The 22,937-nt window shown below is 47.4% G+C and overlaps 1 protein-coding gene across 1 annotated transcript in view; it reads right to left on the bottom strand.

Moving 5' to 3' along the window:
• The window catches only part of KATNAL1 (katanin catalytic subunit A1 like 1), a 241,402-nt gene that overhangs the window by 73,595 nt on the left and 144,870 nt on the right, over positions 1 to 22,937 (bottom strand). The window contains exons 6-8 of the mRNA XM_063951747.1: positions 17,617 to 17,722; positions 10,083 to 10,241; positions 6,454 to 6,580 (exon numbers count right to left, since the gene is read on the bottom strand). Coding sequence (XP_063807817.1) covers positions 6,454 to 6,580; positions 10,083 to 10,241; positions 17,617 to 17,722 — 392 coding nt within the window. The remainder of the gene's footprint in view (positions 1 to 6,453; positions 6,581 to 10,082; positions 10,242 to 17,616; positions 17,723 to 22,937) is intronic.

A 22,937-nucleotide genomic window follows, 5' to 3' on the forward strand; every position in this document is an offset into this window, starting at 1 on the left:
GGGTGCCTATGTGTCCTAGCACACCCACCCAACTTCAGAAAATAGACCTGCATCATCATTTGGCAGCAGATAAAACGGAAAGTGACCGGATGATAAACGTATCAACATCCCACGAACTTGCAACATTTTCACTTTTCTCTTACAAACTAATTGGTTAAGTCTCTATTACATTTTAAATCAGTGGTTCTCATACTCAGTCCTCTGCTCACATTTTCCAGGTCACCTATCAGATGCCCAGGTGTAACCATTAGTCACTGACGCATTTCAAAAGAGCTACTGGTGGAGCTAATTATTTCACTTGTGATACTGGGGTTGATGTGTCAAACAGTGAAAAGAGGGGAAAAGTTGCCCATAGTTGGTCAGATTTGAGGTAGCATTTAGCAAGTGCATTCTATAAAATGATAGGTAGATGCTACGCTGGTCCACTTCTCCACTCTTTTCACCGCTTGTTACATCAACCCCTCTATGATAAGACCTGGAAAACAACTGTTTTGAACTGTTTGGGGTCTGAGGACTAAGGGTGTGTACACATGGTGAGATTCGGGCTATGCCCGATTCTCACTATGCGACAGGGGCCGGATCGGCACATAGTCAGTATCGCAAAAACATAATGAGTGTGCTTGCGATACTGGCTATGTGCGATTTTGGCTAAGTGTCAATTTTGACTATCTCTTCTATGGAGATAGTCAAAATTGACTTGCCTGCACAGTCTATCTTTTCTTTCGATGCCGACAGTGCGGGACCGCGCATCGGCATCGAATCGGGATCGCAAGGTGACTGTCACCTTGATCTGCACTAACTTTTCTTCCGATTCTGACTATATAGTCAGAATCGGAAGAAAAAATCTCACTGTGTGTACACACTCTTAGGGGTATATTCAATGAGCAGTGATAACGGACTTTTCACGTGAAAAGTCCGGTTTTCGGGTGAAAAAACTGACTTTTCACGTGAAACGCAATTACAGGCTATTCAATTATCCTGGAAAATTTATCGGTGATCATTTTTTCACTAATTTCACTTCACCTTCTCTGAAGCAGGTGAAAAGTTGGGAAAAGTCACTATTTTAAGGTAAAAATGTTTGGATATGGTACAGAGCTCCTGGGACACCCCCCTTAATGACTAATTAGGCACGTTGAAGTTTTTAATTATTTTTAATTGGCCAATAATGACATGTCATTTTTGGGGTGAAAAAGTAAAAAGTCATGGAAATTGGGGTTCAAGGTATGGGACAGGTATATTGGGGTGCTTTATGAGTGGGACAGGTGTTTTTTAGGCTTGCAGATGGGAGTAATCGGTCTGTTTCCACTTTTTTTAAAGTACCCTAAAATGACCCAAATATATACTTATACCCATTTTCATGTACCCCAAATTTAATGAGCATTTATTTTGCTCAAAAAAAATTGCTTTCTATCATTTTTTTTGCATTTTTAAAAAAATGCATATAACAGCCATTTCACACAATTTAAGTCCCCAAAAACGCTCTAATGTGATCTCTAACACACTTCTCTTCTGTTTTCCTATGTTAGTTTAGCATTTTTTGGGGTACAGGCTGATTTCCCCATTTTCACCTGCACTTTTCACTGCAAGAATTTTCACGTGAAACCCGGTCGGAATTGAATAGGTCGAAAAACGGAGCGTTTTCGCAGCAATTTTCGGCCGATTGCCGCGAAAAATTGCCACGAATTTGCGGATAATTGAATATCCCCCTTAGTATGAGAACCTATGCTTTAAATAATTGTGAAAGACAGGAGATATCGGAAAACTATTACATGTGTGACTTTTGTGTGTTTTATATTAGTTTACATCTGCCTAGGGGTGTGGATCACTAGGTCGACCCTAACTAGGTCGACACTCACTAGGTTGACCTCTATTGGTCGACATGCACTAGGACGACACAGGAAAATGGTCGTCATGGACTAAAGGTAGACATGAAAAAGGTCGACATGGGTAAAGGTCGACACAAGTTTTGTTTTTGTTTTTTGTACTGTTTTTGGAGTCATTTACTCGTATGGATCGCTTCACAAGCCATGCTTCGGGCAAGGGGTCCATTCCGAGTTGCTAAATTTAGCACAGCTACGATCAGGCACTCAGACATGCGGGGGGATGCCCAGCACAGGGCTAGTCCGCCCCACATGTCAGTGCCCCCCCCCCCCCCCCCCCCCCCCCCGCAGAAGTGCAAAAGCATAGCACATTGGTGATGCTTTTGCATTTCAGGAGCACCTCCCGGCCAGCGCAGCTCCTGCGGCTAGCCGGGAGAGCCTCTTCGCTGCCTGGGTCGCAGCGGCTGCGTTTGACGTCACGCAGCCACCGCGGCCCGCCCCCCCCCAAGGGTCCGCGCCCCCTAAACAGCGACTTAACGCCGCCGTCCAGCCCCCTCCCGCCCCCTCCCGCCCAGCGACCGCATCTGCCTGTCAATCAGGCAGAGACGATCGCTAGGCAGTGACGGCCTTCGGCCGTCTAGTAATGTGTTTTCCTCAAGTAGTACAAATGGAAGGCGTGAAATACAGCAATTATAAATGTAGCTATGAAACCTGGGCAACGGCATCTCAGAAGAGAGAGAAAATTACATTCCCTACATTTGCACTATAAGTATATACTATCCTTTGTGTCTAAAAAGGCTTCTGAGCATGTTACTCTATAGGCCAGTACTCACTGGCAGATGTGGGGAGAGATGTGTGCTCAGGACAGCGTGACATGTGCTGAGCGTGCGGGGGGGCCGCTAATTTCACCCAGTGGCTGAAGTGAGCGACCCGCTATATTGGCCTGCATGCAGGCCAATCTAGCACCAGCGATAGTGATGCGCGGGGCTGCACATCACTATCGCTGTGAGGGGTACACACGGAGAGATCACTGCTTAAAATCTAAGCAATCTAGTCAGATCGCTCCGTGAGTACACCTCTTAAGGCTTTTGTGGTTTATAAAATCCTTGTCAGACAAAAAACATTTCTAACAAAGTTATATGGGCTGATGAAACAAAAACGGTTTATTCACCACCAGAAACAATACACATAGGGCCCCAGTTGCTATCTATTCAACAATGATAGTTATGTAAATGACAGGGTGATGAATGGAAATAAATAGCTGCAACCTCTAGAAAGTAAAGATAACTAGTCATCACGAGTAAAGGAAAGCTAAACATATTTCTGCACTAGCAAAGTTTAGCCGGCCAGAGTGGGCAACGATTCAAGTTAGAGATATACCGTTACCAGACATATCCTAACCCGATTAGAGGAAAGTAAGATTTTTATTAATAATAAACATAGTAATAATAAAACATGACTGCTAGTCAGCTACCAGTACATAGCGTGGGACATTTATCAAGGGTTCTTCATTAACACATTTTTAATACATTTTTCACAATGTTTGACTAATTATTCACAGATACTGAACTGTCTTCTATCTTGGCTGTAATGGTAGAGATGTCTCTTGAAAAAGTTGCAAAAAAAGGAGGATCATATGCAACATCCCGAAGTGGCACCGAGGACTGACATTTATAGGTTAGCAACAGTAGCGGATCTTGCTACTGGCACACAGGATTTTTGCCCAGAGGGCGCGCCGCCGTAGTAAGATCCACTACTGGTGGTGCCCCCCGGTGCTGTACTGTCACAGCTGTGCGGTGCGCGATGCACCGCACGGCATTGTGGGAGCGGCACATAGACACTATGGGTTATAATTGACCTCTAGTGTCTATGCTGTGCTATGGGAGAGACGTCATGACGTCTCTCCCATAGATCCGAGGAGCGGCGCCGGTGGCCGGAGGTGGAGGTAAGCAGCGGTCGGGAATCAGGAGCGGGGATGGTGAGTATTAATTAATTAATTTTTGGGGGTTTTGTAAGCAGCACAAACGGGGGCACAACTCTACAGGGGGCACAAACGGGGGCACAACACTAAAGGGGGCACAACTCTACAGGGGCACAAACGGGGGCACAAGTCTACAGGGGGCACAAACGGGGGGCACAACTCTACAGGGGGCACAAACGGGGGCACAACTCTACAGGGGGCATTCCTGACCACACCCCTTTATGAAGCCATACCCCTATTTTCGCCCGGGGCGCCACAAGGGCTAGAACCGGCCCTGGTTAGCAATAACTAACCAAGGGATTCATGGAACATTTTGACCAATGGTGTAAAATACAGAGTAAGAATAAATGTCCTGGTTATTAAAGGATTATATTTAAGCTTGTAAAAAACAGTCATCGGGTTTAAAACAGTATACCTGGTAGCAAAAGAATTGTGCAACATTTGCACAAAATGTTTATAGTATATAGTATACAGTGGCGTAACTACTGCCCCCGCAGCCCTCGCGGTGGCTTGGGGCCGAGGGGCTGCGGGGGCGCCACTGATTTAGCGCAGATTGACATGCGGACGAGCGTCCGCATGTCAATCTGCGGTCTCCTTCCCTCGGCTGCTGTAAGGAGGGACACGGAGGGCACTGCGCGCGCCTCTCCCGTGTCCCTCATGGGTCTCCGGCGGGTCTAATAAAGGAAGTGCCGTTTGTGAGCTCTGATTGGCTCACGAACCGGCACTTCCTTTAACAGACCCGCCGGAGACCCAGGAGGGACACAGGAGAGGCGCGCGCTGTGCCCTCCGTGTCCCTCCAACACCAAGGAGCGGGGGGGGGGGGAGGGGAGCGGGGGAGCGCGGCACTGAGGAAGCATATGTGGCAGGCACTGAGGGGGCATATGTGGCACTGGGGGGGTATATTTAGCACTGGGGCACGTGAGTACCTGGCACTGTGGGGGAATATCTGGCACTGTGGGGGAATATCTGGCACTGGGGGGTATATTTGGCACTGGGGGCACGTGAGTACCTGGCACTGTGGGGGAATATCTGGCAATGGGGGCATATGTGGCACTGGGAGGGTATGTGTGTACCTGGCACATTGGGGGGGGGGGCTATATTTGGCACTGGGGGCATGCGAGTACCCGGCACTGTGGGGGACTCTCTGGCGCTGGGGGCATATGTGGCACTGGGGGGGGGGGGGGGGGGGTATATGTGTACCTGGCACATGGGGGGGGGGCTATATTTGGCACTGGGGGCATGTGAGTACCTGGCACTGTGGGGGAATACCTGGCACTGGGGGCATATGTGACACTGGGTGCACGGCCCTAGCAACAAGCACTACCCCCTAGCAACGAGCATGACACCCAGTGCATGAAACCCCTGGCAACGAGCATGACACCCTGAGCATGAAACCCCTGGCAACGAGCAGGTAATTTAAAAGTAATTAGAAGCCTTACTGTAGGACTTAATGTCGGTGTGTGGCATAATGTATCACGGACATTGCGGTGTGTGTCATAATGTGTCACAGGCATTACGGTGTGTGGCATACTATATCACAGGCATTGTGTTATGTGGTATAATGTCTCAGGGGCATTGCAGTGTGGCATAATGTATAACGGACATTGCGGTGTGTGGCATAGGGTATAACGGGCATTGCGGTATGTGTCATAGGCATTACGGTGTATGGTATACTATATCACGGGCATTGTGACATGTGGTATAATGTCTCAGGGTCATTGCAGTGTGTGGCATAATGTATCACGGACATTGCGGTGTGTGTCATAACGTGTCAGGCATTACGGTGTGTTGTATACTATATCACGGGCATTGTGGTATGTGGTATAATGTCTCAGGGTCATTGCGGTGTGTGTCAATGTGTCACAGGCATTGTATGTGCTATAATGTATCAGGGGCATTGCAGTGTGTAGCATAATGTATGACGGGCATTGCGATTCCTGTCATAATGTGTCACAGGCATTACGGTGTGTGGCATAATGTGTCTGGGGCATTACGGTGTGTGCATATTGTGTCATGTGCATTATTGTGTATGGCATAATGTCTAAGGGCCATTGCAGTATGTGGCATAATGTATACTGGGCATTACTATAAGGAGGAAAAATGACAAATAATGTAAGGGGCATGAATCAGGATTATTTTTCTTTCCTGTGGTGGCCAACGTCTGGGCGTGCAGGTTGCATAACTGGGGTATAAGGTAGTCTTTTCCAGCAATGCCACTCCCCTTTATGCAAAGCCACGCCCATTTCAACGAAGCCACGCCCCCTTTTGGCGGTGCGCGCCTTCGCCGCGCGCATGTTTGTCCCTTTACTAGTGCCAATTACGGGGGATATGGGGGGGGGGGGGGGGGGCGCTGAAGAATTTTTTGGCTTGAGGGAGAAAAATTTCTAGTTACGCCACTGATAGTATATCTTAAGTCCCATACACATTGGGCGATTTTGAGCTGAAAGCAGGTCACTTTTGGCGTGTTGAGCTGCTTTCAGCTCAAAGCCGCCCAGTGTGTATGGACAAGCGATGAGCGCTGATGCGCACTCCCGCTTCATCGCTGGCGGCCGCCGTTCATCTACTGGTATTACCAGTAGATGAACGGCGGGGTGAGCGGCTTTCCATAGCGAACCCCATAAAATAACATGCAATAAAAACAGGATATAGTACCATCCATCTGAATAAGGAGCTCTGACTTGACTCTTCTACTGGCCTCGTGTTCATCAGAAGTTCCTCTCCGGCTGCATATTGAGTCAATTTCATCAATGAAAATGGTGGTGGGTGCATAAAATCTTGCCTGAGGTGAGAGATTTGACACAGAATAATGATAACATTATTAGAAATAACATATAGAGTTAGCAGTACCTTATGCTTGCAATTGTGCTTATTTAATATGGTTGTGTAATGTGATACAGGGGGTAATTCAGACTGCATCGCTGCAGTGGCAGCAATTGCAGTCTGAATTACTTTGTGGAGTGCGCACATGCAGCGGCCGCACTGTGCGTGCGCACCCTGGAAGCCCAGTGAGATGCTATCAGCATGCTGTCAATCAGGCAGAGGCGGTCGCAGGCGGGAGGTAGCGTGCCAACAGCTTTAGAACGCCGTTGGAGGGGCGTGGTCTGGACAGTGGAGGCATATCTGGACTGTTGGGGGGGCCGCGGTTGCATGACGTCACACGCAGCCGCTGCGGGCCGGAACGCGGCGGGTAGCTCTCTGCCAGCGCGCAGGAGCTGCGCAGGTAGGGAGCTACTCACCAGGTACAAAAGCATCGCCGCCGTGCGATGCTTTTGTACCTGTGCGGGGCCTGACATGCGGGGCGGACTAGCCCTGTGCTGGGCGTCCCCCCGCATGTCAGAGTAAACGATCGGAGATGTGCTGAATTTAGCACATCTATGATCAACTCTGAATTACCCCCATAACCCGTAGCAACTAATAAGATGTTACGTGTAAAGGGGCTGGCATAGGGCTGTCCATCCCAGAACCCCTTTCATACAAGACACCAGCTCACATATCAGGAGGAATGAACCCATCCAGTCCGTTTGAATTGTGACGACCCTGAAAACTATATGCAGAGCTATGTGACAAGGACTTGTTTGTTGAACTTTCCAAGATAAGTTCCAGACGTCATTTAAGACATTTGCTATATCGAGAACAATTATTAAGAGTTGGAGGGGGGGGGATTAAAAAGTAGACAATCTCTTAGGTGGTAGATTTACTAAACATCGGATTTTCAAAGCTACCAAAGCTCTGCGGCTTTATAGTAATTATTGCTAAAGAAGCCTGATTTGCATCAATTAATATTGCCATTTAAAAAAACATCAGTCAAAGCCACCTATCATCGGTAGCTTTAATAATCCAATGTTTAGTAAATCTGCCCCTTCATTATCTAAACTGCACTAAAAAAACTGTTTGAATTTGATAGGTTGCTATGGGTTCCCGTACATTTGACCACATTGTACTTTGTTATTAAATACATACAAATACTTTTCTTTGTTCAATTAAACATCACAGCACCTATGAATATCTAATTTTACTCAGACAGTAAGGAGGATAATGCTGTCCCTACAGATATTACATGCACTTGAAGTCTGTTCTCATATGTTCTAGGCTTGAGCAGGAGAGCAAAGCACCTCAGTCTCCGGAGCCATTATGTACTACGCACAATTCAGTGAGCAGAGATTTAATAAGAGGATAAAGAAAATCACTGTTACATAGAAAGTGGGAACACCTTTTCAGAGATTATATATACTGAATAGGTGTGGATTAAAAAATGAACAGCAACAGGTTGATACCAGATGGCCAACAGTTAATAGGTCTACAGTTAAATGGTCGACATGAAAATGGTTGACCCGTTTTGTTTTTAACCCTAATCTTAGCCCACCCCCTAGTGCCTGACCCTAACCCTCATCCTGGTGCCTAACCCTCCGTTAAGTGCCTAACTCTTCCCTCTAGCAGTCTAACCCTAACCATTCCCTCCAGCAGCCTAAATCTCTCCCTGGTGCGTAAACCTAACCCTCTCCCTCAAGCCTAACTATCCCATTACGCAGCCTAACCCTAAGCCTCTGTCAAGTGCCTAACCCTATCCAGTCCCTCCAGCAGCCTAACCCTAACTCTCTCTCTGGTGCCTAACCCTAACTGTCCCGTTCCGCAGTCTAACGCTAACCCTCTGTCCATGTGCCTAACCCTAACCATCTCCTTGGAGCCTAAGCCTAACCCTCTACCATGTGCCTAACCCTAACAGGTCCCTCCAGTAGTCATTTGACCCTGCTCGCTTTTTACTATCCTTGCCTGCCGCCTGTCCTGATGTCTACTTGTTCTGACTATTCCTTGTCTGCTGCCCACCCTGACCTCTATTTTTTCAGACTATTTATTGTCTGGTGCCCATACAGATACTGGTGTGTTTTAGTTATCCTTGCCTGTCCTTAGCCCAAACCATTGTTTGCGACCCTGGCAATTGTGTAAATTACCAGGCCTGATCTTTGTAAGAACTGGACTATTTTTGCTATCTGTAGTGCTTGCTTCTCTGATGTAGCTGTCATTTTTGTGCATCTCTGCACAAGGATAACAATAATCCTGTCACTCCAGCTGCAGGATCGGACCAGGCACATTTGTATGAAATCTACAGTTTGACACAGCAGAGAAACACCATGCACTGGAGCCAAGCAAGACGGGACAGGTAGTTTAAGGAACCAAACTACACTAGTCCCTGCCTGCCAATGCTAAAACATAAGTGGTATCAGCAAGGACCATCCTGTACACCACATTTCATAAAACATCTCACCTTTCTCTTAAAATACATTTATGGCTTAAATTAATTATGAAATTGATGAAAACGAAATTAACCGCCACTAGATAGGAGCTTGGGCAAAATCTTTCAGAAGATAATTCAAATGCACAATAACAGCAACCCATCACTACACCAATCAAATGGAACTGCTGATCGGTTACTATGGGTTGTGCATTTATAATGCGTCTATGATAATAAACAATGGCGATTATCGGCCATTTTATAGGTCAGATGCAAAGTAGGTGCTAATGTGAGTATCTTTATGGCGTCATGTATAGAGCTGAGCTACCCAGCTGTCTTCATCACACGCATGCTGCAGTATAGCACGGACACCTGGCTACAAGTCCGCGACACTCCAACGACACGGATCTCTTGCATACACTCGCATGTTGGCCCCAGACGCGCACAAAGCCTCAGTCAAGGTGTATATGCTTGCATCTGCATGGCGCAGCACATGAACAGTTAGCTAAAGATAGGTAGATGCGTCTGCATTTGGCTGTATATTTCGGTAGGTTTTATGAACATATATAATATTGTACAGCATTAGTCTGGAGATTTAGGAAACACATTTTGTTTGGATCACTGAAGCAGGTGGTCACTGATTACTGGCCATCGCTGTATCCATATCTGTATATGTTCCCTTGGTCACTTTCTTCATAGACCGAGATAGGACGCAGTCAGGATCCCAACAGTCATAATACCATCAGCAGGGTCCCAACAGATCCCAAAGTTAAGTACTGGCCTTGGGGTTAGGGTTAGGCACCAGGGTGAGGGGTTAGAATTAGGCTGCAGGGGTGAAGGCGGTTATGATTAGGCTGTGGGGAGGAAGCAATTAGGGTTATGCTGTGGGAGGGGATGGTTAGGGGGTAGGATTAGGGGTAGGGTAAAAACACAATCAGTCAGGATTCTGACCATCGGGATCCCACAGTCTGTATTTTGACCGTCGGTATCCCACTGTCGGTATACCGTCTGCCGGGATTTCGTACCCAACCCACTGAGACTCTCAACTTACCATTTCAAACAATAAGCGAACTAACTTTTCAGACTCTCCCCTGTACTTGGACGTCAATGTTGAGGAAGAAACATTGAAAAACGTTGTCCCACATTCCGTGGCTACAGCTTTTGCCAACATGGTCTTGCCTGTGCCAGGAGGTCCGACCATTAGGACACCCTGATAATAAAAGAATGCTTATGGTTTACATTATTTTACTTATTACACTTTCATACAACATAAGAAAATAAAGGTTTGTTTACTTCTAGGTATAAACTCCAAGGTGGGTACCCAGTTAGTCGCGGTTAATTACCGCAGCTGTCTTGCCGGGGGCTATCCAATTACCCCGTAGAGCCGCGGCTCGCACCGGCTTATCTGAGATTTTGTTTCACCTGACCTTAGGTAGGCGAAAATGAATCCCTAGAAACAGCCCCATTTTTCCCCCGAAAACGGGGCTGTTTCTCCCAAAAATACACAGGTTTCACTGAACCTGCGTGTTTTCGGAAGATAATGTCTTTTGGTTTTTTTTACAGGCGACCAAATTGGATAGCCTGTAAATATGGGTGAAACATTGGGAAAAATCATAGAATCCAGGCGTTTTTTGCTACCGATGTATTTTCACCTGTTATTGGATACCCCCCAAATCTTACTCTAGATGATATGCCAGTTTGCAAATCATTTTTTAGTTCTTTATTTGTTGCCATCTTCAACAGAGTCTGACTCCTGATCATAAAGTTTGGCAGATGTCTAAAAATAAGATTTTACTTACCGATAAATCTATTTCTCGTAGTCTGTAGTGGATGCTGGGACTCCGTAAGGACCATGGGGAATAGCGGCTCCGCAGGAGACAGGGCACAAGAATAAAAGCTTTAGGATCAGGTGGTGTGCACTGGCTCCTCCCCCTATGACCCTCCTCCAAGCCTCAGTTAGGATACTGTGCCCGGACGAGCGTACATAATAAGGAAGGATATTGAATCCCGGGTAAGACTCATACCAGCCACACCAATCACACCGTACAACTCGTGATCTGAACCCAGTTAACAGTATGATAAAACGAAAGGGAGCCTCTGAAAAGATGGCTCACAACAATAATAACCCGAATTTTTGTAACAATAACTATATACAAGTATTGCAGACAATCCGCACTTGGGATGGGCGCCCAGCATCCACTACGGACTACGAGAAATAGATTTATCGGTAAGTAAAATCTTATTTTCTCTGACGTCCTAGTGGATGCTGGGACTCCGTAAGGACCATGGGGATTATACCAAAGCTCCCAAACGGGCGGGAGAGTGCGGATGACTCTGCAGCACCGAATGAGAGAACTCCAGGTCCTCCTCAGCCAGGGTATCAAATTTGTAGAATTTAGCAAACGTGTTTGCCCCTGACCAAGTAGCTGCTCGGCAAAGTTGTAAAGCCGAGACCCCTCGGGCAGCCGCCCAAGATGAGCCCACCTTCCTTGTGGAATGGGCTTTTACCGATTTTGGCTGTGGCAGGCCTGCCACAGAATGTGCAAGCTGAATTGTACTACAAATCCAACGAGCAATCGTCTGCTTAGAAGCAGGAGCACCCAGTTTGTTGGGTGCATACAGGATAAACAGTGAGTCAGATTTTCTGACTCCAGCCGTCCTGGAAACATATATTTTCAGGGCCCTGACAACGTCAAGCAACTTAGAGTCCTCCAAGTCCCTAGTAGACGCAGGTACCACAATAGGTTGGTTCATGTGAAATGCAGAAACCACCTTAGGTAGAAATTGAGGACGAGTCCTCAATTCTGCCCTGTCAGAATGAAAAATTAAGTAAGGGCTTTTATATGATAAAGCCGCCAATTCTGACACACGCCTGGCTGAAGCCAGGGCTAACAGCATCGTCACCTTCCATGTGAGATATTTTAAGTCCACAGTGGTGAGTGGTTCAAACCAATGTGACTTTAGGAAACTCAACACAACATTGAGATCCCAAGGTGCCACTGGAGGCACAAAAGGAGGCTGTATATGCAGTACCCCTTTTACAAATGTCTGAACTTCAGGCACTGAAGCCAGTTCTTTCTGGAAGAAAATCGACAGGGCCGAAATTTGAACCTTAATGGACCCTAATTTTAGGCCCATAGATAGTCCTGTTTGCAGGAAATGGAGGAAACGACCCAGTTGAAATTCCTCTGTAGGGGCCTTCTTGGCCTCACACCACGCAACATATTTTCGCCAAATGCGGTGATAATGTTTTGCGGTTACGTCCTTCCAGGCCTTGACCAGGGTAGGGATGACTTCATCTGGAATGCCTTTTTCCTTCAGGATCCGGCGTTCAACCGCCATGCCGTCAAACGCAGCCGCGGTAAGTCTTGGAACAGACAAGGCGCCTGCTGGAGCAGGTCCTTTCTTAGAGGTAGAGGCCACGGTTCGTCCGTGAGCATCTCTTGAAGTTCCGGGTACCAAGTCCTTCTTGGCCAATCCGGAACCACGAGTATAGTTCTTACTCCTCTCCTTCTTATGATTCTCAGTACTTTTGGTATGAGAGGCAGAGGAGGGAACACATACACTGACTGGTACACCCATGGCGTTACCAGAGCGTCCACCGCTATTGCCTGAGGGTCCCTTGACCTGGCGCAATATCTGTCTAGTTTTTTGTTTAGACGGGACGCCATCATGTCCACCTTTGGTTTTTCCCAACGGTTTACTATCAGGTGGAAGACTTCTGGGTGAAGTCCCCACTCTCCCGGGTGGAGGTCGTGTCTGCTGAGGAAGTCTGCTTCCCAGTTGTCCACTCCCGGAATGAACACTGCTGACAGTGCTATCACATGATTTTCCGCCCAGCGAAGAATCCTTGCAGCTTCTGCCATTGCCCTCCTGCTTCTCGTGCCGCCCTGTCTGTTTACGTGGGCGACTGACGTGATGTTGTCCGATTGGATCAATACCGCCTGACCCTGAAGCAGGGGTTTCGCTTGACTTAGGGCATTGTAAATGGCCCTTAGTTCCAGAATGTTTATATGAAGAGATGTTTCCATGCTTGACCACAAGCCCTGGAAATTTCTTCCCTGTGTGACTGTTCCCCAGCCTCTCAGGCTTGCATTTCTTGCATGGAATCTTCCGAATGGAATCGCTTCGTAAGAAGCCACCATTTTTCCCAGGACCCTCGTGCACTGATGCACTGACACCTGGCCTGGTTTTAGGAGGTTCCTGACTAGCTCGGATAACTCCCTGGCCTTCTCCTCCGGGAGAAACACCTTCTTCTGGACTGTGTCCAGAATCATTCCTATTAACAGTAGACGTGTCGTTGGAATCAGCTGCAATTTTGGAATATTTAGGATCCACCCGTGCTGACGTAACACTACCTGAGATAGTGCTACTCCGACTTCTAACTGTTCCCTGGACCTTGCCCTTATCAGGAGATCGTCCAAGTAAGGGATAATTAAGATGCCTTTTCTTCGAAGAAGAATCATCATTTCGGCCATTACCTTGGTAAAGACCCGAGGTGCCGTGGACAACCCAAACGGCAGCGTCTGAAACTGATAATGACAGTTTTGTACTACAAACCTGAGGTACCCTTGGTGAGAAGGGTAGATTGGGACGTGGAGATAAGCATCTTTGATGTCCAGAGACACCATATAGTCCCCTTCTTCCAGGTTCGCTATCACCGCTCTGAGTGACTCCATCTTGAATTTGAACCTTTTTATGTAAGTGTTCAAGGATTTCAGATTTAAAATTGGTCTCACCGAGCCGTCCGGCTTCGGTACCACAAACAGCGTGGAATAATACCCCTTTCCCTGTTGTAGGAGGGGTACCTTGATTATCACCTGCTGGGAATACAGCTTGTGAATGGCTTCCAAAACTGCCTCCCTGTCGGAGGGAGACTTTGGTAGAGCAGACTTCAGGAACCGGTGAGGGGGAAACGCCTCGAATTCCAGTTTGTACCCCTGCGATACTACCTGTAGAATCCAGGGGTCCACTTGCGAGTGAGCCCACTGCGCGTTGAAATTCTTGAGACGGGCCCCCACCATGTCTGAGTCTGCTTGTAAAGCCCCAGCGTCATGCTGAAGACTTGGCAGAAGCAGGGGAGGGCTTCTGTTCCTGGGAAGCGGCTGCATGGTGCAGTCTTTTTCCTCTTCCTCTGCCCCGGGGCAGAAAAGAGTGGCCTTTTGCTCGCTTGTACTTATGGGAACGAAAGGACTGAGTTTGAAAAGACGGTGTCTTTTTCTGCTGATGTGAAGTGATCCATAACGCTCTTCTGGCAGAAATGGACATAGCACTTACTCTTGATGCCAGGGTGCAAATATCCCTCTGTGCATCACGCATATATAGTAATGCATCCTTCAAATGCTCTATAGTTAACAATATATTGTCCCTATCCAGGGTATCAATATTTTCAGTCAGGGAATCCGACCACGCGACTCCAGCACTGCACATCCAGGCTGAAGCGATTGCTGGTCGCAGTATAACACCAGTATGTGTGTATATACTTTTTAGGATATTTTCCAGCCTTCTATCAGCTGGTTCTTTGAGGGTGGCCGTATCAGGAGACGGTAACGCTACTTGTTTAGATAAACGTGTGAGCGCCTTATCTACCCTAGGGGGTGTTTCCCAACGCGTCCTAACCTCTGACGGGAAAGGATATAGTGCCAATAATTTATTAGAAATTAGCAGTTTTTTGTCGGGGGAAACCCACGCTTTATCACACACCTCATTTAATTCATCTGACTCAGGAAAAACTATTGGTAGTTTTTTCACACCCCACATAATACCCTTCTTTGTGGTACTTGTAGTGTCAGAAATGTTCAATGCCTCCTTCATTGCCGTGATCATGTAACGTGTGGCCCTACTGGACATTACGTTTGTCTCCTCACCGTCGACACTAGACTCAGTATCTGTGTCTGGGTCTGTGTCGACCCACTGAGGTAACGGGCGTTTTAGGGCCCCTGACGGTGTCTGAGACGCCTGGACAGGCACTAATTGATTTGCCGGCTGTCTCATGTCGTCAACAGTTTTTTGCAAAGTGCTGACATTATCACTTAATTCTTTAAATACGATCATCCAGTCAGGTGTCGACTCCCTAGGGGGTGACATCACTAACCCAGGCAATTGCTCCGCCTCCACTTCATTTTCCTCCTCATACATGTCGACACACACATACCGACACACAGCACACACACCGGGAATGCTCTGATAGAGGACAGGACCCCACTAGCCCTTTGGAGAGACCGAGGGAGAGTCTGCCAGCACACACCAAGCGCTATATATATATACAGGGATAACCTTATATAAGTGTTATTCCCTTATAGCTGCTGTTTATTATTATTAGCTGCCAATAGTGCCCCCCCTTCTCTTTTTTACCCTGATTCTGTAGCAGGTCTGCAGGGGAGAGTCAGGGAGTCGTCCTTCCAGCGGAGCTGTGAGGGAAAATGGCGCTTGTGTGCTGAGGAGATAGGCTCCGCCCCTTCACGACGTCCTTATCTCCCGCTCTTTTCTGTAAAAATGGCAGGGGTTAAAATACATCCATATAGCCCAGGAGCTATATGTGATGTATTCTTTTGCCAACCTAAGGTATTATCTGTTTATATTGCGTCTCAGGGCGCTCCCCCCCCAGCGCCCTGCACCCTCAGTGACCGGAGTGTGAAGTGTGCTGAGAGCAATGGCGCACAGCTGCGGTGCTGTGCGCTACCTTAGTCTGAAGACAGGACCGTCTTCTGCCGCCGATTTCACCGGACCTCTTCGCTCTTCTGGCTCTGTAAGGGGGCCGGCGGCGCGGCTCCGGGACCCATCCAGGCTGAACCTCTGATCGTCCCTCTGGAGCTAATGTCCAGTAGCCTAAGAAGCCCAATCCACTCTGCACGCAGGTGAGTTCGCTTCTTCTCCCCTTAGTCCCACGATGCAGTGAGCCTGTTGCCAGCAGGACTCACTGAAAATAAAAAACCTAAAATAAACTTTTATTCTAAGCAGCTCAGGAGAGCCACCTAGCCTGCACCCTTCTCGTTCGGGCACAAAAATCTAACTGGGGCTTGGAGGAGGGTCATAGGGGGAGGAGCCAGTGCACACCACCTGATCCTAAAGCTTTTATTCTTGTGCCCTGTCTCCTGCGGAGCCGCTATTCCCCATGGTCCTTACGGAGTCCCAGCATCCACTAGGACGTCAGAGAAAAGTTACTTCACTAGTAATAGGATAACATGGCAGAAAGGCTACAGTTTAAGCCTCAAGATCACAAAGCAAATAACGAGATTTATGATAAGAACTTACCATTGTTAAATCTCTTTCTGCGAGGTACACTGGGCTCTACAAGGATTAACATCGGGTGTAGAGTAGGATCTTGAGCTGAGGCACCAACAGGCTCAAAGCTTTGACTGTTCCCAAGATGCACAGCGCCGCCTCCTCTATAACCCCGCCTCCATGCACAGGAGCTCAGTTTAGTTAAACAGCCCAATGCAGGTACCAGAGACGACCATCGCTCATAGCCAATCACACCACACACTCACCACAGGAGAGGGTGTCAGTGGCTATGCCATACCAACCCAAAGAAGCTAAGTGCGTCAGGGTGGGCGCATTGTGGAGCCCAGTGTACCGCGCAGAAAGAGATTTAACAACGGTAAGTTCTTAACATAAATCTCATTTTCTGCTGCGGGGTACACTGGGCTCTACAAGGATTAACATCGGGGATGTCCTAAAGCAGTTCCTTATGGGAGGGGACGCACTGTAGCGGGCACAAGAACCCAGCGTCCAAAGGAAGCATCCTGGGAGGTGAAAGTAGCGAAGGCATAGAACCTAATGAACATGTTCCCTGGGGACCACGTAGCCGCCTTGCACAATTGTTCAAGGGTCGTACCACGGTGGGCCGCCCAAAAAGGTTAGGCCTTCTCCCCCTGCTGGCATCCCCACCGGGCGCTGCTGGCTATGAAAAACGGGGTTTTAGAGAGTAAAAACCCCCACACCTGTGCCCAGTGTACTTGGTGGCAAGTGAAGCGGATGCCCAGTAACAGTGTACACGGCCGCGCCGGATCGCGGTAAACAGCAGCCAAAGAGACCCGTTACCTCCCCATGTACCTGCGGTCACGCAATCCCGGAGGGCAGCGGCAGGTGTGTTTGACTAACCAGAAGTACACCGGAGCCTCGGCAGTAGTTACCCGGCAACCAGGGCGCAGGGGTATACAGCGCCGCTGGGGGTGATGGAGCTGCAGCAAAGTATGTCTAACTGACATTAAACGTTGCAGCCCTTGAAGTCTTGAAAGTATTCTTTTCTTCTTTCTTCAAACTAGCTATAATATGGGCTGCAAGGGCAGCCCCCCTGTTGATTGCCTGCATACTGCATGGCACCAACTTACAAACTGAGCTCCTGTGCATGGAGGCGGGGTTATAGAGGAGGCGGCGCTGGGCATCTTGGGAACAGTCAAAGCTTTCAGCCTGTTGGTGCCTCGGATCAAGATCCTACTCTACACCCGATGTTAATCCTTGTGGAGCCCAGTGTACCGCACAGCAGAAATACATATACCCATGACATACTTTAGTGCATTTACCATAATAAATACCTAACTACACATATAAAATAAAAAACCCCAAAAACTATTTATTCTTACCCTCCAGGGTCTTCTGATTCCCTTGAAGAAGTCAGGCATCCACATAGGAAGGACTACAGCTTCTCTCAATAATTTCTTTGCTTCCTCCAAATCAGCAATGTCTTCCCTATTGTGAGAGAAACCAAGAGACAGAGGCAGGACAGACAGGGAAAGAGTGACAGGTGAGAAAAAGAAAGAGATACAGAAGAGAGAAAGAGAGAGAGAGAGGGGTGGGGAGAGGAGAATAAAAAGTCAGGGAGAGAGAGAAGAGTGAAAAAGAGAGGAGAAAGGGAAAAGGAGAATGACAGGTAGAGAGAGAGAAATGAGGAGGAAAAGAAAAAACAAGTAAGGGGGGAGGGGGACAGAGAGAGGAGTAAATTACAGGGTTAGGTTTGGGTGACCACCGCCGATCACCATACCGATGCCGGGATCCCGGCTTTTAGATGGCCGGCGGGAGGGGCAAGCGCAACAAAGCCCCTTGCAGGCTCGGTGGGTCACATAACTGCATCCCAATACAGACAATATAGAAAACATAAAAAACAAAATGGTTTGCATTACAGCCAATACACATTTTCAGAGAGTTCATCTTAGAAATTATAACTATGAAGATTATTACACTGGTGAAGGTGCAACTAGCAATCCTAGGGGTAAATTTACTAAGGTGGGAGATTTTTAGAACTGGTGATGTTGCCCATAGCAACCAATCAGATTATATCTATTATCTGCTAGAAGCAGCTAGATAAATGGTAAGTAGAATCTGATTGGTTGCCATGGGCAACATCACCAGTTCTAAAAATCTCCCACCTTAGTAAATTTACCCCCTAGTATATAAAAACACTGTGCTGTGACTATAGTATAATAGTATAATATAGTAACTATATTTTGTCATCAGTAACTATAAAATAGAATAAAGTTTATTGCAATAAGTAGTGTTTTCTTTTCTCCATACATTTCTCCAGATGCTCAGTTGTTCATGGTCAAACATCATTCTGCCAACAGCCCTCATGCTGGTTTCTGTATTATAATGAGCTATAGCATACCTCCCAACATGACCCTCTCCAGGAGGGACATAATGCTCTGCTCCTGGTCTTTTCTCTTAATCTATGATTTCCGGCACCTGTGTTGAACAGGTTAATGGATAAGAAAAGTGTTTCAACACAGGTGATGGCGATCAAAAAATAGGATTTTAATTACCTACTGGTAAATCCTTTTCTCGTAGTCTGTAGAGGATGCTGGGGTCCATTTTAGTACCATGGGGTATAGACGGTTCCGCAGGAGCCTTCGGCACTTTAAGACTTTTCAACAGTGTGAACTGGCTCCTCCCTCTATGCCCCTCCTCCAGACCTCAGTATAGGAACTGTGCTCGAGGAGACGGACAACTTCGAGAGAAGAATTTGCATTAAACTAGTGGCGAGATTCACACCAGCTCACACCATAAAAAACATGCCGCCTAACATGGCTTTCAATATTACCCATGCTAACGTGCATGCATAACGCAACAGCTGTGAACATCTTAACACATGAGAACCTGTGTAAAAAGATAAACCGTAGCATCCTCTACGTACTACGAGAAAAGGATTTACCAGTAGGTAATTCAAATCCTATCTTCTCTTACGTCCTAGAGGATGCTGGGGTCCATTTTAGTACCATGGGGACGTACCAAAGCTCCCAGTACGGGCGGGAAAGTGCTAATGTTCCTGCAGAACTGACTGACCAAACTGAAGGTCGTCAGCAGCCAAGGTGTCAAACCTGTAAAACTTAGCAAACGTGTTTACCCCTGACCAAGTAGCTGCTCGGCAAATTTGCAACGCCGAGACACCCCGGGCAGCCGTCCAGGAAGAACCCACTTTCCTTGTAGAGTGGGCCTTTAGCGAACTTGGCAACGGCAATCCCGCTGTGGAATAAGCGTGCTGAATGGTACCTCTGATCCATCACGCAATAGTGCGCAATAGTCTGCTTAGAAGCAGGACCCCCAATCTTGTTTGGGTCATAGAGGACAAACAAAGATTCTGTTTTCCTTATCCGAGCGGTTCTTGCAACATAAGTCCTCAATGCTCTGACGACATCCAAGGACTTTGAAATGGCTGAGGTGTCAGAAGCAACTGGCACCCCCACAGGTTGGTTGATATGGAAATAAGACACAACATTTGGTAGAAAATGCTAACGCATCCGCAGTTCAGCTCTATCTTTATGAAAAATCAAATAAGGACTCTTGTGTGACAGAGCCACTAATTCAGACACTCGTCTGCCTGAGGCCAAGGCCAACAGCATGACCACTTTCTAAGTGAGAAACTTCAACTCTTCCTCTTGTAGAGGCTCAAACCAGTCCGATTTAAGGAACTGCAACACCACATTAAGATCCCATGGCGCCGCAGGAGGCACAAAGGGAGGTTGGATGCGCAGAACCCCCTTCACGAACGTCTGGACCTCAGGAAGGGAAGCCAACTGTTTCTGAAAGAAAATGGACAAGGCTGAAATTTGGACCTTGATAGACCCTAATCTCAAGCCAGCATCCACACCCACCTGTAGAAATAGGAGAAGACGTCCTAATTTAAACTCCACCACAGGAGACTTCTTGGATTCACACCAAGATACATATTTTCTCCAAATACGATGGTAATGTTTGGACGTTACCCCTTTCCTGACCAGAATAAGTGTGGGTATGACTTCATTGGAAATACACTTACGGGCTAGGATCTGGCGCTCAACAGCCATGCCGTCAAACGCAGCCGCGATAAGTCTTGATAAACAAATGGCGCCTGCTGAAGCAGGTCCTCGCAAAAAGGAAGAGGCTGAGGATCTTCCAGTAATAACTCCTGAAGATCTGGATACCAAGCCCTCCTTGGCCAGTCTGGAGCAATGAGAATTGCTCGAACCTTTGCTCTTCTGATGATCTTGAGAACTTTTGGTATTAGTGGAAGTGGAGGGAACAGATACACCGACTGAAACACCCACTGGGTCACCAGTGCATCCACTGCTATTGCTTGTGGGTCTCTCTACCTGGAACAATATTTCTGAAGCTTCTTGTTGAGACGTGATGCCATCATATCTACTTGAGGAACGCCCCAACGATCTGCTACCTCTGCAAAGACTTCTGGGTGGAGGCCCCATTCTCCTGGATGGAGACCGTATCTGCTGAGGAAGTCTGCTTCCCAGTTGTCCAATCCCGGAAATAAAATTGCAACAGAGCTTTTTGCATGTCTTTCTGCCCAGAGAAGTATCTTTGTCACCTCTGCCATTGCCGCTCCGCTTTTTGTTCCGCCCTGGCGGTTTATGTAAGCTACTGCTGTTACATTGTCTGACTGGATCTGTATGGGACGACCTTGAAGAAGGTGTGCCACTTGATGAAGGCTGTTGTACACAGCTCTCAATTCCAGAATGTTTATGTGAAGGAGTACCCCTTGACTTAACCATCATCCTTGGACGCTTTCCCCTTGCGTGACTGCTCCCCAACCTTGGAGGCTTGCATCTGTGGGCACCAGGATCCAAGTCTGAATCCCGAACCTGCGTCCCTCCAGGAGGTGAGAACTTTGAAGCCACCACAAGAGTGAAATACTGGCTTTTGTTGACAGGATTATCCTCCGGTGCATGTGTAGGTGCGATCCGGACCACTTGACCAGTAGGTCCCATTGGAACACCATGCCGTGGAATCGGCCAAATTGTAGAGCTTCACAGGCCGCTACCATCTCCCCCAGGCAGGAGGGTGCACTGATGAATCGATACGCGTGCAGTGCACATGATTTTGCCCATTAGCTAACAAATTTGCTGCTGCGATCAGGACTGAATTAGGCCCATTGACCATTTGTGTGAATATTGGCATTGCGTCTGGCTCAGAATAAGGCCCACAGGCAGCCGAATACTTGTACCTCCCCCCGCAGGTTTTAAAACTTGTTTGACCATCCTCTGGATCTCCAGAGCCTTTTCCACTGGTAGGAATACTTTCTGTGCTTCCGTGTCCAATATCATTCCCAGAAATGATAACCTCATTCTGGGTTCCAATTGTGATTTTGGAAGGTTTATGATCCAACCGTGCTGTTGAAATGCAATGTTCTGCACTAGTTTCTCCCTGGATCTCGTTTTTATGCAGAGATCGTCCAAGTATGGGATGACTTTGACTCCTTTCTTGCGAAGAAGAACCATCATCTCTGCCATCACCTTGGTGAATATTCTCAGAGCCATGGAGAGCCCGAAAGGCAATGTTTGGAAATGGTACTGGCAGTTCTGCACCGCAAACATCAGGTATGCCTGATGCGGCGGGTAGATGGGAACATGTAAATAAGCATCTTTAATGTCCATCGATACCAGAAATTCCTATTCCTCCAAGCTGGTGATCACCACTCTCAGGGATTCCATCTTGAATTTGAACCTTTCCAAATAAAGGTTCAGAGTCTTTAGGTTTAAAATCGGTCTGACCGAGCCATCCGGTTTCAGTACTACAAACAGGCTTGAATAAAACCCTTTTTCCTGTTGTGACACAGGAACTAAGGAAATTACGTTGTCTTGACATAATTTCTGTATTGCGTTCAGCACTTTTGCTCTGTCCTGAACAGAAGCTGGTAAGGCTGATTTGAAAAATCGGCATGGTGGAAGGTCCTGAAATTCCAATTTGTACCCTTGGGATACTATCTGCAATACCCAAGGATCCAGATCTGAGTGAACCCAGACCTGGCTGAAAGACAGTAGATGTGCCCCCACCCGATCGTACTCCCGAAGGGGAGCCCCAGCGTCATGCTGAGGTTTTAGCAGAAGTAGCTGTTGACTTCTGCTCCTGCGAGCCTGATGGTGTTGTAGATTTTTTTTACCTCTTCCTCGACCTCTTCCTGCGAAGAAGGGGGTACCCTTTGCCTTTTTGGACTTGTTGGGCCGAAAGGATTGCATCGTATGAGAATGAAATCCTTTCCTAGGTGGAGCAGCTGTGGAAGGCAGAAATGCTGACTTGCCTGATGTAGTTGTTGAAATCATGGCATCCAGCTTATCTCCAAAGAGGGCTTCTCCATTGTAAAAAAGCGCCTCAATATTCTTTTTTTTTATTTTTTTTATTCCGCATCAGCATTCCATTGGCGGATCCACAGCGCCCTGCGGGCTGAAATCGCCATAGCGGAGGATCTTGAACTCAGCAACCAAATATCCTTCATAGCTTCAACTAAGTAACCTGCAGCATCTTTGATATGGCCGAGAGTTAGGACTATTTCATCCCTGTTAACTGTGTCTATGTTAACAAGCAAGTTGTCAGACCATTTTTCCACAGCGTTACCTACCCACGCACAAGCAATGGTGGGCCTGAGCACCGTTCCGTTAGCCGTTTATATGGATTTTAGGGTTGTTTCTAATTTACGGTCAGC

The sequence above is a fragment of the Pseudophryne corroboree genome, chromosome 2 (assembly GCF_028390025.1).
Source record: "Pseudophryne corroboree isolate aPseCor3 chromosome 2, aPseCor3.hap2, whole genome shotgun sequence".
NCBI classification, from domain to species: Eukaryota; Metazoa; Chordata; class Amphibia; order Anura; family Myobatrachidae; genus Pseudophryne; species Pseudophryne corroboree.